Source organism: Dermacentor variabilis, chromosome 1 (assembly GCF_050947875.1).
Source record: "Dermacentor variabilis isolate Ectoservices chromosome 1, ASM5094787v1, whole genome shotgun sequence".
In the NCBI taxonomy this organism is placed as follows: domain Eukaryota; kingdom Metazoa; phylum Arthropoda; class Arachnida; order Ixodida; family Ixodidae; genus Dermacentor; species Dermacentor variabilis.
The window spans coordinates 175957614-175975240 of record NC_134568.1 but is presented as its reverse complement, the minus strand read 5'-3'; the positions used below and the strand labels follow the sequence as shown (position 1 = coordinate 175975240).

At 46.5% G+C, this 17627-nt stretch overlaps 1 protein-coding gene across 2 annotated transcripts in view; it reads right to left on the bottom strand.

The window, feature by feature from the left end:
- Positions 1 to 789: 789 nt before the first annotated feature.
- Positions 790 to 17627, bottom strand: part of LOC142588399 (short transient receptor potential channel 4-associated protein-like) — a 127631-nt gene continuing 110793 nt past the window's right edge. For both annotated transcript variants that reach the window (XM_075700058.1, XM_075700069.1), the window contains 3 exons: positions 9465 to 9574; positions 1457 to 1738; positions 790 to 1345 (listed from right to left, as the gene is read on the bottom strand). In XM_075700058.1, coding sequence (XP_075556173.1) covers positions 1223 to 1345; positions 1457 to 1738; positions 9465 to 9574 — 515 coding nt within the window. In that variant the 3' untranslated portion in view covers positions 790 to 1222. The remainder of the gene's footprint in view (positions 1346 to 1456; positions 1739 to 9464; positions 9575 to 17627) is intronic.

The following is a 17627-nucleotide window of genomic DNA, read 5'->3' as shown; positions in this document are numbered from 1 at the left end:
TGTTGCTAGCACAAAATGCATGCAAACAGTGGCCACAATTCAGATGTATGTGCACTCGATGCTATGTGTTTCCCAGTACATTAATACTATGCCAAGAAAGCAACTTTATGTAGACTAAGCTAGATGGAATCAATGGCATTTATTCTAAAACAGTATGCCAAATGTGAAGTTGTCATTGATTAAAATACCTTGCACCACAAATGACAAGCTGAGAAAAATTTTGTGGCCATTAGCTGATCTCAACTTACAAACCACTCAATCTGAGATTGTTGGTCTTGTTCATACTAAGTAGATTAAAAATGCAAGCAGTATACAACAGGCATAAGTGGCTGTATCAACACAACGATCACAGTTAATTCACTATTATTTATAAACAAAACAACATGGCACTCAGATGAAGGTGAGAGATCATTTACGCAGTTAAAGCTTCATAAGGTTGTAAACCAGTCTCCTTCCTACCTTTTAAGACCACTAACCACCTCCCATAATCCAAGCCAAGTGAAAACATGAAGCATTCAACACATCTCCTCTGCACCAAGAACTTATGATGGAGTATATGTGTCCCTGGCTGCATAACAACACAAGAAACGAAACCATATAATTGATTTAAAGGTGCATCATGATCACATTTTTCTAAAAGTTGAATGAGAACTAGCTGTGAACATACCAACAGTTGCACAGCAATAATCACAAGTTGCCCTTGTCAGCCCAAAACTCACGGTCACCCATCTCGACTTCCATGAACTAGTATTTTAGCACACTCAGCACAACAATGATGATCACAAGATGTGGGATTCAGCTCTGCACAATGTACAGAATGGCAGTTTATTATCTAGTGACTTTACCATCAAAAGAAACTAGCTCCCATGAGTGCTCTATTGCTTGGTTAACATAGGGCCCTTGACAGCAAAGAGATTCACTGACGGTATATAGAAATCTCAACTCCATATTAAGCAGCCCAAGTGTGGCCAAGATGAATGTTTACTGTAGCTGGCTGCTTTCTTTAGCCATCCATTAGATATTCTTTAGTGAACACAGATGGAATGAACAACTGAGCATGGTCCAGTGAACACTGTCAATCTCAGGATGATTGCAACAATTACTTTTCAACCAACTGTACTCAGCACACAGGGCCCACTTAATTATTGAACATAGCTTGCAGTACTACATCCACATGCTCAGTGCCTGCGCTGCACTGTGCCAATGCATAGCAGCCAGTCCATCAACTGTCGCGGGTGCTGGGCCCAGGGTGAACATGGTAGACAAGAGACACAGGACTGGTAATGTCCTCCGAGACAAGTGTGTTCACCATGGCCTTCCACCGATGGAATCCAATTCGTGAGCTCTGGAACAGCAAAGAAGCACATTCAACAACATGAAATAAAAACAGTGGCCATACTTGTGATGTGAACTTATTCTGGGAAAACAAAGGTGTCTGTCAATGAAGGGTGCTGACCTTTTCAAGGGCGGAGCAATCTTTGTCCTTATGGAGGTAGTGCTCTTGCCAGAAGTGCAGAAGCTCAAGCAGGTTTTGCAACAGGCTGCCTGATGAAGCTGTGGCTGTGGCTGCTGCGGAGCCAGCAGGGACACTGGCAGGCACACTAGCATTGCAGGCTGTCTTGCTTGCTGCACCCGGTGGAGGTGGGCCCCGTAGTGCGTGCAAGTAACTAACCAGTTGACCACGCTGTTGTGCAAAGATGAGCAGCACTAGGGCTGTGTTCACACAGCTCACATTCTCCTGCAGAAAGATGGAACACACAGCAGGCTAATTCTGGTGCCTTCATGTATATTCACATGAATCTGTTGCATCATCACTCGGAGGCTCGCGTAACGACTGAAAATGCAAAAAGCTATTACCGACCCCATCCACTATGGGAACCGATGTAAGCAAAGCTTTCTGTGCTGTTTGCTTTGATTGTTGATAGTCAGTGGCGATGTCAACGGCGAATGTTTAATTTCTTTAGCATTTAGTGCAATATGAGTGTGGTGAGTTGAGGTTAAACTTTACCTTGCGTGCACCACTGCTGTTTGTCTGCATACTACACAGAACACACAGGGGAATGTGTTTGCTTGAGGTGGTGTTGTGCACCATCATTCATAACCTCCAAGAGGGATGAGCATATTCATGCCTCACATGACACATCACATTGTGGCAGAAGTATTAAACATTAATTTAATTATCGGGCTGTACGTGCCAAAACTGCAATCGGATTGGGGCATGCCACAGTGGCAGACTCTGGATTAATTTTGACACTGTGGTGATCTTTAACGGGTCCCTAAATCTATGCGCATGAGTGTTTTTTATTTCGCCCCTGTCGAAATGCGGCTGCTGCAGTCAGGATCAAACCTGCGACCTTGAGCAATGCCATAGCCGCAAAGCCACCACGGCGGGCACAGAAGTGTTGATTTGACGTGCGACCGCTTCCGTAGTGTTGCGTAGACCCTACAGTGCGTTTTAATGCAGCTCTGCTTCCGCATGCCCTGCGTAAGTTGTCTGCTTGACAAATTTGCATGGTGTTTATTTTTCAGAAATAGCAGAAATATACCATACCGTGCCTTAAACTTAAAATTTATTCCGTTTTCCCGCAACCACTGTCGTGTCTATAGTAGTGGCGTTTCCTTGCCTTCTCACGACACCTTTTCTCTATCCCCCACCGTTATATGGGAACTGCGAGTGAAGAGTGGCAAGGCTGTTATCCACTTGTTTCACAACTGCCTCGGTTCCACCCATTTTCTGCTTCCTCTCCCCCCGCCTTTCTAGTATCCTATCTAGCTTCCCTTTGGATTTGCATGTTAGTAGAAAGGTAAGCACTGCAATTTCTGCAATGCTTCTGCAGGGGGTCACGGATGATTATAGCTGTCAAGAGGCTAATGTGGTGACACCCAGGGAGCTCCAGAAGGTATTGTGCCCATTCGACATGATGCAAAGGTCCAGACAAGTTTCTTGCGTCGCCTTTCCTCTCTGCCGTGCTCTTGTCATCTAAACAGACGCTCTGAACCACTCCCCTACGTGGTGTGCCAGACAGAAGCAGCAGCAGCAAAAAAGTCGAAGGAAGAGGCAAAGAAAGCTTCACTTTAAAATGGCAACACTGCCCGCTATTCCTGCTAAACCGCTTGACTATTAGCACTCAAATATTACAAAAAGGTAAGGTTCTGCATTCAGTTCAGTTTAATACCTTGTTTAGACAGCGACAAGGAAAAGGAGCCTAAACAGAAAGCTAGAAACAGCATGCTGGATAGGCACAATAGAGATGAAACCAGCAGTGGAAGTATATTAAAGGGACACTAAAGGCAAATACTAAGTCAACGTGGACTGCTTAAATACCATTCCGGAAACCTCACAACCCTTGGTTCGTGCCAAGAAGAGACTTAGTTTATGAGAAAGTTGCATCTGAAGGGTCTGGTACCGAATACCTTTTTTGAAATTCAAATCTCCCGCCACCCAACCAGGGGAGTGGTGACGTTGCATACGCCATCACCATCCTTTGCTGCCTTTGGTGAGTAAAATGGCCCCAAACAGATGGCGATACCGAGCCAAGAGAGAGCGGTGGACTAGCCGCTGCAGCTGCTTTTTGGTCAAGTGGCATGGACTGTTCAGGCATCCCGCGACATCACATGGAAGTTGAATTCTCTGTTACTTGCAGTTTGTGCGAGTTCCGTGAGCCAGCAAAACCAGCGCAGCACTACACGATAACGGAACTACTGAAACGTGAAAGCATGGGGGGCACGGAATCGAGCGAAAACCAAACCTTTCTACCGCCCGCGTTGTTGCCAAGGGTAATTACAATGAGTTCTTTTTTCTAAAAAATAAAATAGAACTGGACAAGTAGCATTTTATTTCGTCTTGTAACAAAAGGATGTTTTTTGCAACGAGTGGTTGAATACTAGTGACAGAACTGAGGAGTGCTTTCGTCATTGAGCAAGTACTTGAATGTCCCTGAGGAGTCTTTAATCAGGTCCTTCATTTACCTCAATTTCTCGATTATTAAGGCTTTGTTTGCGATAATATTGATGCCTTAGAGATTATTGAGCACTAATCTATCACTTTAGCTTGACTTAATATTTGCCTTTAGTGTCCCTTTAAACCTAGGGATGAGCAAATATTCGAATCTCTTGAATAACAAATAGAATATTGCACTATTTGATTCAGCCTTCAAATCAAATACTAGTTGCCCTTTGTAAATTTAAATATTTTTTAATAGCTTTAGAATATTTCAAATCATGCCTGTGGGTGAGCAAGCATAAAACTGAACACTCTTAAAACAGTTGCACTCTTTGAGGAGTATATTTGACCCACAACAATACTCGTCATCTGCCTTGCTTGTGTTTCCTTTCTTGAAAACTCTGTGCTCGCTACTTTCCTGTCGAGAATGCTGTGTCACGCTGATAATGCACAAGCCATTTATGACTTGGAAGTACCGGGCTCGCAGCATTAAAGAATGGAAATGCGGGCAAGACAGATGTCAATCATTATTGTGGGATAAGGTAAGCCCCAAAGGGAGTAAACATTTTTAAGAGTGAAGTGAATGTGCAGCATATTTAATACTGGCTGCCATAGTAGACATGATGATAAGGCTTTATTAAATATAAGTGATGGCTTATCGGCCTAATAAGTGTAATGGAGTTGGGCAATCGAAAGGTGACAATAGGGCCACCTACACAGGAACGCTCCCCCACACAGTTACACCATGTGGAAAATGCCCGATTCTGCAGCAAAGGCGTATAGCACTCGCAAAAGACCATCGGCCTGCAGTGAAGGTTGGGTCTACTCTTGAAGCTGGCCACTTATATAAAACAGAAGTTGTGCAGCAAAGCACATTGCATCGCTCAGGGAGTCTGACTTTTCCAGCTATACTGCCATCATATGAACTCTCCAATGGGTCCCAAAATACAAATAAACTGCTTGTTTGTTGCTAATGCTCCATTTTTGCCTTTAATAGAAAACGCTTCACAATGCAGAAAGTACCGTATTTACACGATTGTAAGTCGACCCCTTTTTTAAAATTTGAAAGTCTGAAGTTGGGGGGTCGACTTACAATCGAAACCAAAACATGGCCCCGCCAAAAAAAGCCATATTAACGAGAGCTACAACGTAGTTACAATTTTATGTTTGCTCTATGGCCCTACCCGTATCTTTTCGCTATCCCGCGTGTTTGTTCGCTTTTCGGAAGGGTTTTTCAACATTTTTGAGAGTCTTACAGTGCATGCAACACTCATGGGGGGGTGTCGATAGTTGATAGCGCCGCTGTTCCCATTTGCGGCGGCACCCTCAGAACGGCGGCGCTTGCGGGGAGTATCGGTAGTTCATGGAAGAGCAGACACCGCTCGCGGGTTTCTCTTTCTCTGTTTAAAGGGACACTAAAGTGAAAAATGATTTCTTCTGCATCAGTAAATTACCGTTTTACAACACCAAAAACACCACTCTTACAACGATAAGACGTTTGGTGAGCCAGAAAAAGCGCAAGAACGAAGTATGGGTGGCGACGCCTACTTGAGTTCCCGCACCTAGGGGCTGTGACGTCTTGGATTTTAATGGCATCTTCTAGGGCCTACTAAGTATATATAGTGGTAGAGATTGACTACGTTGTGCTCTAAAGGAACGAAATATTAAACATGGCAAGTTTCAGGAACCTTTATTCAGCCAAAGTGGCCCAAATGCGAAAATATACTTTGGAATCCCTGACGTCACGCTGACGTAACGGCGCTGGGGTTTCGGCGCGAAATTCAAATACTGATACTTGAACCTTCATTTTCTCATCTAATAATCAAACTATTTTATTGAAATGACTGCCTGCAGGGTTCTCAAACAATGCTTCATTAGTCTGAACTGATTTATTGTTTGGCTTTAGTGTCCCTTTAAAGGCATTGGTTTGACTAACTTCTTGACGCGCTCCACTTCGGCTACTTCTACGCTTCCCCAGTCGTCATGAGTGCTGCAGGCCCACTAATCTTTCGGCACTCGTTCACAGCAGCGTTCAAGAGGGCTGCCATCCTTTACGCCGAAGAAACAAATCACTGCGCAGCGGGCCGCAATTTCGATGTTTCTAAACGGGTGGTGCAAGAGTGGCGACTGTAGCGAAGCGAAATTTTCACCCTGTGGCGGCAAGTGAGAAATTTCCCACGTGCCGAAGTCTAGACACTTTCCGGAGCTGTAGGCTAAGCTTGCGGCGTACGTCGCTGAAATGCATGATCGGTCCCTGCCAGTGAAGTGCGACGTGGTCATGAAATAAACCCGGACCTCCGCCTGAATTTTAAGGTTCTGCTCCGCCGTGAGTACAACGAGTGGCTGGCGGCAGAAGACTGCGAAATTACGCCAACCGGACCTGTCAAAAGAGCCTCCCTGACGGCTGCGTGTGGTTGGGTGCATTTGGCGTGGGCTGCTGTTCTGCACGATGACCTGGTGCGGTCGTTTGCCAAATTTGAAATTTCCCTGGACCACGACGCGCTGTGGGACCGCAGCAACGATGACGATGGCAGCACTAGTGAAGACGAGTAGTCCAATGGCCATGTCAGCCACTAATAAATTTTCGTTATCGAATGTGCTCTCGGGTTTTTTTTTTTTCGGTCTAGCGATATGGGGGGGTCGACTTACATTCGAGTCGACTTACAATCGTGTAAATACGGTAATGACAGAAACTTGCATATGTTGTGAATACAGTCAAACCTGCATACAGTCAAACCTTGTTAATATGTACCGTGTAATGTGCAATTGCGACTTAAACGTAGTTGCGAAGATTCCTCCACCCAGCCCCCATAAAACCCCATGTACTGGCTGACCCCTTAAGCTGTAGTCGCTCATTGCCCACCATACGGTTAGTGCATACTATTTTCTTTCTTGTTCTACACGCACAGGCACAAAATTGGCAAAATCTCATGTGCACAGACGTTCGATTCTCGATTTGTGACACCCGGACGACAGTTGCCAGCGATAGTGATGTTAAAACATGGCCTCCATGACACACCTCCTGCTCATACACGTGCTGCCGATTAGGTGCTGGCCGCTTAGGTGCATGGTCGCTTAGCTGCTGGCACAAACTCGCTTGCCGACCTCTCTTTGTACCGAGTGCCTTTCTCCGACTGATTCGCTGCGGAGCAGATTCGCCGTTCTGCTATAGGCGAGAGCTCACTTGCTGGCTCCTCTGTGTCCCGAGCACAGTTCGATGTCTGGTGCGCTGCAGTGGAGCCTCCCTGCCTTGCTATTGGTGCAAACCCATTCGCTGGCCTCTCCTTGTCCCGGGCGCAGCTGGTAGGCAATGTCAAGCGCGAGCCACCCCGCTCAGCCGACAATGTCGCCGCGCTTTCCCACTACTGCTTGCCTTATGAGCAGCTAGGTGACAGTTTCAACGTGCGTGAGCCTCCCCGCCTCGCCGTCGATCCGTTTGCCGGTCGTGTGAGGCCTCACGCACCTGTCGGAGTGGCAACCCAGCTCTCTTCTACGCCGCTTACTGGCCCCTCAGGGTCGGACGTGCATTTGGGCGAACAGGTGCTGGTTGGCCCTTCTCAGACCACCGCGCCTGGTGCTCTAAAGGGAGACCCCCAGTCCACTCAGCCAGGCATGCCAAGTGGCCTACGGGTACCTCTCCCAGAGTACGGCAGTTATTCGGACCGCATGAGTGCTACGAGTACCTTGAGGCGCTGCACTGCTGTCAACTTTTTATAACTTATTGTCCATAGAACACCATTTATTTAGGAACTTAATATCTGTATTATAAGGTCCTAATAAGATAATATTGCACCCCACACACTGTATGCTTTAAGGTGCAACTGAAAGCGTGGGAGCATGAGCCGAGAAGGATGGCTGTTTGATGAGCGCTGTCTTCCTGTGTGAGCAAGGGGAAAGGGGGGAGGGGAGCGAGCTCCCGGTAACATAATAAAATGCGCACAAAGGGAGTGGAGGAAGTGGTGGGCAGGTTGGCACGCTTCTTTTGTATAGTGCGGCCGTGCCTTGGTATAGCTGTGAGCGTGGCTGAACGAATACACAGCTCACACACCCTGTTTCAGAGGTAATCTGCTACATGAGCAAAGACTGGGCGAGCTGATATGGCACTGAGACATTGAGACAACTCTCAATTTCAACGAAATAATTTATCTCATTTAAATTTGATTTTTTTTCTGATTGCCCAATAATTCATAAACTTTTCAGGTCCCTTCCGTGTAAGAAAAATCTATTAGCGATTGTACTTATTTGCATAAAAGGTTGAATTTCAACGTAACAAATTTTCGATATACCGAAGCAAGTTGCCAATTTTACTATTATATTGTGGGTTAACAGCATAAAGAAAAATAATCTGCCAAGGAGACTAGTAAAGTCGGCTGGAATGGTGCTGGTCAGCTGTTAGTCAGCTGTTTTTGGTGGCACAAAGGCAGGGAGGGAACATAATAGATTTCAGGGTAAGAAATTTTATCAGGTTCAATGGTTTGTTAATATGAACCATTATTCTGACGGAACGACGATAAGCATAGAAGAAAGGCAAAAAGAACAAGCTTGGTCACATCTTCCACTGCCCTGTTTCAAAGGGGATGCTTAAGATATTCATCCATCCATTATTAGTGTTTCTGTACCTAATACTTTTGGACTGCCTGCACTTGGGAAGTGATGGGAGTATGCTACTCGATGTAATTCTTTGTTTTTGCATGCTAAAAAAGCCATTCGATGGCTCTTTTTCTTTAATGATGCAGCATGAGATGGTACTCACAAAATTTTAGCCTTATTGTTAGTGCTAGGACAGCAAGGTAGTGTAAGCACCAGGTCCTCAATGGCGGCGTCCGGAAGGTTGCTCCGGTGTTTGCGCATGGGAGCAATTGTACGAAAAAAGCCTACCATCTGAAGAAATGTGCAATTATTTGTGTAGTATTTAGCTTTAAAAGAACTGCACTAATTATGCACAATGACAGCTTCGCTCACGCCTACTACAACTTTCAGTCACAGTTGTCAGTGGTATGCTGCTACACCCGAAGCACTATTTTATTCAGCATGTTAACTCTGGTTAGAAGCTTACCACACAAGGAAAAGAAATCAGTACACATAAGGGAAATGTCAGAAAAGATAGAGACAGCACCTAATCCGCATTATTTCTATAGCACCATGTTTGCACACTAATAGGTCTATTCAATTTGCCCTTCACTTTGTGCAATGCAAAGCCTGCTGCTTTGCACTGTGTTTCAAAACTGCAACCGTGACTAAGTACACAGAATGATGCTGAAAGTCTTGCCATATGAATATATCGTGCTTGTCACATTCTGGTAAAAAATAAAGCTCACAAGCAGGTTTCTATGCTAGTTCCTCTTCACAAGATTCGAATTTCAATGTTCTCGTATTTTATCCAATAAAAGTTCAGAATTGCCATGTGCTCAAGAAGCCAGGAATTTAATTTCTGTCATACAAAGTCCACAATTATCCTTTCCTAACACAAGGCGACACTGACACTTGGTACTACCAGTAGAATGAAGAAATGTTAATATACCTGTGTGAGGTTGGAGATGGTGACAAGAGAAACCAACTTTTTGAGATAACGAATGCGGTTTCGTTGGTCCCCAATATGGCTCAGCACGTAGCTGCTCCTCTCAGCATACTCTGTAATAGAGGGAACACCACCAAAGCATTATGTAGAAATCTAATCAATGACAGAGACCACAACCATTAGGACCAAACCGTTCCTTAAAGGGATACGGAATAAAAATCGGAGAATATAGAGAAAACCCCACAATTGCATTCCTAAGACACGATTGCTATAGTATATAGTCATTATTCGGGTTACTTTTGAGCGGATGGCTTTATTTTTGACTCTCTATGAGCGGCCACTGCGTAACTCGCAAAGCGCTCCCGACAACAAGCCGGCAGATCTGACGTCACACCTACCCTTAGCAGCCGCGGAGCGAGCTGGCCGGCTGCGCAGTTTTGTTTTTCTCGCGCTGCGCAGTGCAAAATGCAAAGTTCTAGTGAGAGCGATAGCATGAGCGGAACTTATGACTCCGACTTGGATGAGCGGCCTACTGAACGACCACGAACGATAAAGGCGTATGCCTACGATCAGTCCGCGTCGTCAAGCGAAATTGACGACGACCCGCCGCAGCAGTCCCCCTCCGTGGTGCCGAGAGAGTCTGGACCAGCAAAGTGGTGTTTACACTGTGCATTCCATGTACACGCGTTCGCCTCGAGAGATCAGGGGCGGCATCATAGGTGGAAACCAGATTTAAACGCGGTTCCTGCGGCTCGGATCGCAAGCTCGCACCTGTCACGAATGAGTTAGCGAGACTAGAGATGCACGCCTCATTGACAGTGTTGCATCCGAGGCGGTGCGCCCAGCGTGATTCACTCACGCAAACGCTTTGCCATGTTTGGTTTCAACAGAGCGAGGACGCTTATGCCTCAGGCTATGCAATGTCAGGCGACGTAAGGAATTTACTCTGCATTCTGCGCAAAGCGGCTTGCTCCGCCCGCTTGGATGGGTAGCTGCTAGCGCGTAAAACATGAAAGCCATCAATGCACAATACAGGTGCCGTGAGTACACACTGTTGAAAAAAAAAACGTAGAAATCGTTGAAGATATTGACGCGTGTAGACCTCCCTGTACCTATGCCATCGGAGCAGGTGTGGCCGGCGGCGTGAGCATAACAGTCGGCTGCCGACTCTTGCGCGGCAGGTGCTTGATGCGCGCAAGTAGCTGTTTTGAGAATAGATGCGATGAAGCAACGGAGGAGGATTGGAGCCAGGCATGTGCAGTGACTGAAATGCGCCTCTGTAAGCAGGGAACGTCTTGTTATTCACGAAGTGAACGAGTACATGCGCAGCGGTTTCAGCGTCCCGTTGTTTCATCGCAGCCGAGCACTCCTTCCCTTGGTGCACACGAGATGGCGCCACCAGTCTCATGTCGGCGAATTTTTTTTCATCAGCCGTCGCTTCAGACGATGCGGATTTCGATTCATTCTGGCAGAATTGGCCAAACATCTGGCTCAGAACGTCGTACAAACGACAAATTACGGTCAAACGGCACCTGTGCGCAAAACTACAGCGTGAACAAGTACGCGAGAAAGACTACCGCTGCCTGCCGTTTTCACATGCGCACAGCAGACCCTCGGCATTTTGCGGCGTTGACATGGCTGCTCCACACATCAAACCACAAATCCACGAGATCAAAGACGAGGTTTTCGAACAGCTCACACGAGGAAGCGGTACGAATAGGACGGTCGAACAAAGAAAGCGCGTTGCTGCAAACGTCAACTCGCCCCTTCGCGCGCTCAGTGTGGACGATCGCTCGCAATGGGCCTCGAGGTGGGTAAGCGTGACGTGATATCCGGTTTTGCCAGAGCTTTCGGAGGAGGCCGGTAGGTGCTGTGATTTGAGAAATATTCACTAAAATAATTACTTTTTGCTCACTTCTCAGAAAGAGTGTTGTTTTGGTCGCTCTCGGTGCGACAGCTATCAATGGAGACAGAAATCTCGGCGACAAATTTTTTATTCACTATCCCTTTAAGCAATGAGTACAAACCTTTGTGAGTACAGTAAAACCTTTATACCAAGTGTACAAAGTATTTGAGGATGTGGCTTCAAATCGTCACTAGACAGATTCCCACTTTATGTGTCTCGGGGGTTAACGCTGTCTTCATCAACCCCTCTGTCACCTATCTAGCACATTTATTCCAGAATACCAGCTTACAGTCTGACACAGGAGATGAAGGTGCACACTATTCTAGTCACCTCACACTCAAATCAAAGCCACTTAGAGAATGCCACCTTCTTGAATGTCACCAAATCCTTTCTTTTTGGGGCAAGACAATAGTCTACGGCCAAACACAATGTGAGACAAAGATAAATAAGGGGTGCCTGTGGTCAGACATTCACAGCGAATTTCTCCAGCAGGTGGAGGCCATGATGAGTGGGAACCCTGACAGGCAAATTATGACTATTGCCAAGCAGCTTCAAGTGGCAGAGTCAACAGCCAAGCTGACATTTAGAAATTCCCTGAGTTTTCCAGGTTTTCCCCGAGTGGCTTTGCAAGATTTCCTGAGTGATACAGAACATTGTTTTTTGTCAAGACGGGCTGACACCATATCGCCTGATGCCGTCACTCTCTAGTAAGCATGTTAAAACATTTTTAAAAAGAAAACAACTTAATCTGGTTTTAATTGTAAGGAGTAGTGTTTATTTTATTCAAAAAGAAAACAGAAAGGAGTGGTTAGTGAAATGCGCAGCCAATAAAATACCTTCGAAAAAAAAAATGGTAAAATGCATTGCGAATTGAGTCAAACATTCTCAAATAAGAATAAAAAAGAGATGTGTTCAGAAGCAAATATTTTCGAATATGAGCTATTTCTATCAACTGATAGCAAGCTCATTGGTATGAGGGCCGAACTTTGTCACAACTGAGATTCTCTTTCAACAGCTGTTAAGTCAACTTCAACTGTCCTGACAGCCCGCACATAACACCTCAGTGTTGCATTTCACTGCTTTAAGAAGCTTATTTTGGTTTGGATGAGGGACACCTGAATCTCGGCATCAGCCAACAGTTTTTTTTTTTTTGTGAGCTCAAGGTCCTCCAAAGAAGCGGCAGCACGCTTCCTTTCCAGTTCATTCCTCAATGCGTAGGTCCTTTCTGTTTTTATGTTCCTTCTGCCGCCCGTTCACCCCCGGACCATTTGAAGCATCCTCTTGGTCAGTTGTAAAGTCAACGTCCTATTTGTCGCACTCCCTGGCGGCCACGAAAACGTCCGAAAAATTGGGCCTTTTGAGAAAGTGAATACGTATCTTTTACTGCCCTTAAAGGGAAGCTGAAAGCTTTTCCAGAAAAAATGAGTGAAGAGCAGTACGCCGTGGTTTTCAACCCTCTGAATTCGAATATCGCATCGAAATTGAGCGAAAGAAAGCGCAAACATATTTTATTTCGACGAAAAGTGCAGCAGCAGACACGCCCAGCTCGCGCGCCTCGTTTCCACCTGTGATTGGTCGGGCGCCTCGTGACGTCAACAATGGTGTTCGTCCGGACTGACTGCTGCCGCTACACATGAAGCACGGTGCAAAGTAGTTTGGTGGTGTTTTGCTGAGATGGTCATGGAAATTTTCGAGAGCTTGCGTTTCTCTGAGGAGTTCGGCGTAAGGTCCAAACTCTACGAGAGCGATTTTGCGCGCGATCGTGACGAGTGACGGCTTCGAGCGACAAAACGGGCCGTTGCTTGAACAAATCGCTCGGTGTTGTCGCTCGATCGCTCGTTTCTAGGAATATAGAACTTGTCGCTCGTCGCCCGGAAATGCTATGAGCGACTAGCCAATTGTGCGAAGCCGAAACTTGATGTACATAACTCAAATACTGCTGTTTGTCGCACGGAACGAGCAAACTATTGAATTTTACACGTGCAAGAATAAGAACCTAGTGCAAGACCTTCAGAAATATTTTATGCTCTTCTTCAGTAAAATACATCAACTTAAATTGATAAAGTATGCGTCACGCTAGTTTCTGCGCGTATATTGCTGCCCTCATACCGGGAAGTCGTCGCTCAAAGCCGTCGCTCGCGTGGAGTTCGGCTTGCAGACAACGAGTGAACGCGACAGCCATCGCCTCGCTTGTAGCACTGTCGTTGTCGCGTGCAAGATCACTTGTAAGGGGTTTATACTTGTACACACTACACGTACGTACATACTTGTACATACTACATGTACGAGCCAATTGCGAAGAGCCGCCCTCTCCAAGAAGCAAAAAATGCAGGTGCAAGCACTGCTTTCCACGCGAACGAAGGCGAAGTGTTAGCATCTCCTTGTGTTGGAAATGTTCTTTGGCGGGTATGTTTTTTGCTAAGCTGCATTCAGCGTTCCAGTGAGTACGTTTCCGGGCAAACAACTGTAGTGTTATGTTCCTGCATGCCTCCCCGTAGAACGTAAGCGGTGATGCGATCTTAAGCATTTGTGCGCTGCCCCAAAGCTGTCGGCAATCTACAAAGACGGTTTAAACGCAGGAAAAGTTTACCGGCTGTTGTAGCACGTGTAGTATAGAACCTTCATCAGCACGCCATCTGCACGCTACTCGTAACCGGCGAATTCCGTCGGCTACGCGAGATGGTCGGTTTCTTATGTGTGCGAGAGAAGGGGGAGCGCAGCGTCTTAGCGTGAGCAGGCTTTCCAACACACGCAAACTTTACGCTTGCATTGCGTTATGGTAGCTGCATGCAGGCTGTTTCACGACACACGTGCGAATAGAAAATTCGCGGCGCTTGGCGATGAAACCTGCGTCAAGGGTGGGCGATAAACATGCACCTTCCGTTCAGCGTGCTATTTTTTTTAGGAGAACCCGAAGCACGCATTATTGATAAACTCCGGTAGTAATCGTCATGGAAGTGGTTAGAGCACAACACTTGTTCTTGAGCGCTTGAAGTTGTTTCGCTTCACAGCAGCCTCCCACTTAGCTGAAAGCTTCTTGTCTTGTGGGAAGTAATGGAACATCGTAACATCGTCGCGGCTGCTGGCGTTCGTGCAAGCGTAGGCTGCACAGAACGCCGGCATGATCGGCCTACAAGTTCAATTGATGCTGCGCACGTCAACTACCACTCCTATATACACACAAATAAAGGAATGTAGGTTCGAGCGAAGCAGATTAGGACAGTACGCACGCAGAAATAAGCTCGGTCAGGCACGGTAGCGGAGACTGCGAAGGAGCGGAACACCAGTGTTGACGTCACTAAGCCGCGGTTTCCGGTCTCCGCTCGCGTCGTCAGCGTCAGCAGCAGCATGCGGCGCTCGACGGGGGGGCGGAGCTACAGCGCAATTTTAACCGACGATTGCGTCGCTCCTAAGTGAAAAATCCCCCCCAAAATTTTACCTTCATGGTTTATAAGGTTCCCGCATCCGTATATGAGCGTCTTATTGAATTCGACAGACTCTTCAGCTTCCCTTTAAGGGCTCAAATCACCACAGGCACATCCGAAAAAGCTCTGGATGCCTGCCACTATGCTTACTAGGCATATCGGTACTGGTACTGTGACAGGAGATGGCGAGCGCGCGCATGTATAATTAAGGAATACATACTGTGTCCCGTGACAATTGCCCCTTCCCACGCTTGTTATGCTCCACCGCAATACTTTCACATATGCTTTACGGCGTAACATTAATGTACTAAGGCGAAGTTGGCTTTTGGGAACCAGCATTATGCAACACATCGTGCTTTGCTCATCGCGTGAATAGATCGCTCGGTCTTGTCACACGATCGCTCGGTTCTGCAAATCTAGAATTCGTCGCTTGTCGCCCGGAAGTGCTATAAGCGACTTGCCAATAGCGCAAAGCCGGAACTGGATTTACATCACTCAAGTACTACCGATTGTGGCCCGGAACGAGCAAACGATTGAATTTTTATAGTGCAAGGATAAGAACCTACTGGAAGGCCTTCAGAAATATTTTATGTTGCTTTTTACAGTAAAACACATGAACTTGAGTTATTAAAGCATGCGTCGCGCTAGTTTCGCCAGCCTATATTGCTGCCCTCATACCGGCAACACTGGAAAGATGTCGCTTGAAGTCATCACTCGCATGGGGCACGATGGCACGATTTGTAGGCGACGAGCGAACGCGACAGCCATCTCCATTGCGTCGCTTGTCGCACGCAAGATCGCTTGCATGGGGTTTATACTTTAGGCATTGCAATTGATGCTGTAAAAAACTGCTACATGATTTCAATTTGAAGTTGTAGCGAACTGATGGGTTTTGCGAACAATGCGTGCATCGCCATGACGACAGTCGATTGGTACTATTGCGTGAGGGGTGTGCCATATTGTCGATAAAGGCTACTGAGGGCCACTATGAAACACTTCATCGCTTGCAATTTATCATTTCTCGATCTTAACCACAAACCTTTTCTTTCAAGCAATTGCTACTATGGTACTTGTGAATTAATTATGTAAATACTCTACATATTGTCATGTGGTAGTGATGGTGAAGAAGGCAGCAAAACTGTGAATGACGAAACTAGAGTTTTTTTTGGCGAACCTGTGCCCTCAAAAGCAAGTTACACTCAAACAACAATGATAGCAGCGAACACAGTCGGCGATCATCTAAAATCTGATCAGTGGGTCAAGCGCGTCGACTTTTATACATCAGTCATCGAATGTTCCAGAGTAATCGCTGCTGCCCACGTGTCTTCCAGAAAGTTCTACACCATTCACATCACGCATACATGAAATCAGATTACACAAGGTTCGGTGACAAGAGACAGCAGATAGAAATATTGAAAACATTCGAGAAACTTCCGATGCATGCAGGTGCGTCCTGCGGTGTGCGATAACATTTGCTAGGCGGTGAACAGCGGTCACCCGAAAAAGATAAACAAGTACTCGTGTTAAAGGGACCCTGAAACGCTTTTGACGATTTTCTACAAGTGTACTGAGTCGTTAGAGTAGGTCCTTCTGATCATTAATTGACACATCTAAGTGCCCCGCGTAAAGCGTGTAATTTATTATAAGGTTTTAAAAATGCACATCGCTGCCGATCGCAGCACAGTGCTCGGCGGAATTTTAAGCCGCCCCTACCCATATGACCGAAATCACCCATACGACGTCAGTGGGGCGAGCTATCCGATTGGCTGACAAGGGCGCGTGATTGATAATTTTTCCAACTTTATGGTAAACAAATGATCTTCATAATAGTTGGAATGTTAGCTCATTTGTTTTTATGAAAAGAAAGTAACATAAAGAGAATGCACAAGAATAATTTTTCAGTACACTTGAGCACTTCCGGCACACAGCAAGTGTCGTCTGCTTGTGTTACAACGTACTCCATTTTGACGAGAGCTCCGCGGTCAGAATCGGGCTCAGTCTTTTCACGAGCACTATGATTCGACTTTGTTGCCTTTTGGACTGCAAACGTGGCGAGTGGCAATGTGTCAAGCTGCGACATCGTGTCCCTCTGCAAGGCAGCGTACGAGCGAACTGGCTGCTGGGCATCGGACTGCCGCTATCCGATCGGCGCCAGGATTTGCGCGTTTGTGGCCGTCACTTTACACCGGAAGATTACTAACGCAATAGCGTTTCGCGAGTCCGGTATTAGGGCAAACGCAAGGGGACAGAGTTTGGCCGCTTGACTGTGCCGTAACGGGATGACCCATGAGAGGAGCAGAAGGGCAAATGTGAATGGTCTGCACGGTGCAGCCATCTGGTGGCAGAGAGCTCAACCATACACAGTAGCAGCAACGAAGTGTATTCTTCTTTGTTGCTGGTGTGTATTTTTCACAGGAGTGTAATCATCAACACATTGTTTGTATAAATGTTTAAAATGTTTTACACTTGGTTAGAGCAATATTAGCACTGTGTTTGGCTGGTTAAGCGCAGCGCCAACAAGTGTATGGACCATGCAGACCGATCAGGCCGCTCACGTACGTCTATGCTAAGTTCCTTCATCAGCTTGAGTTTATGCCTCCAGTCATTTGCCGAAATGACCAGCTTGCCTGTGGTTACCGCTAGCGTGTGGTTAACGGAATACCAGACGTGTTCGGCGCTACGACAGAATGCTCGCAAGCACGCTGCTTCGATAGCTCTCGCTTGGGGTCGACGGCCAAGCGGCTAGCGGAGAGGTCTCGCGCGGGCTGGGGCGGGCTCCAAAACAACCGGAAGTGGATGATGTGACATCGCATCGTGACTCTGAACCAGTGAAGG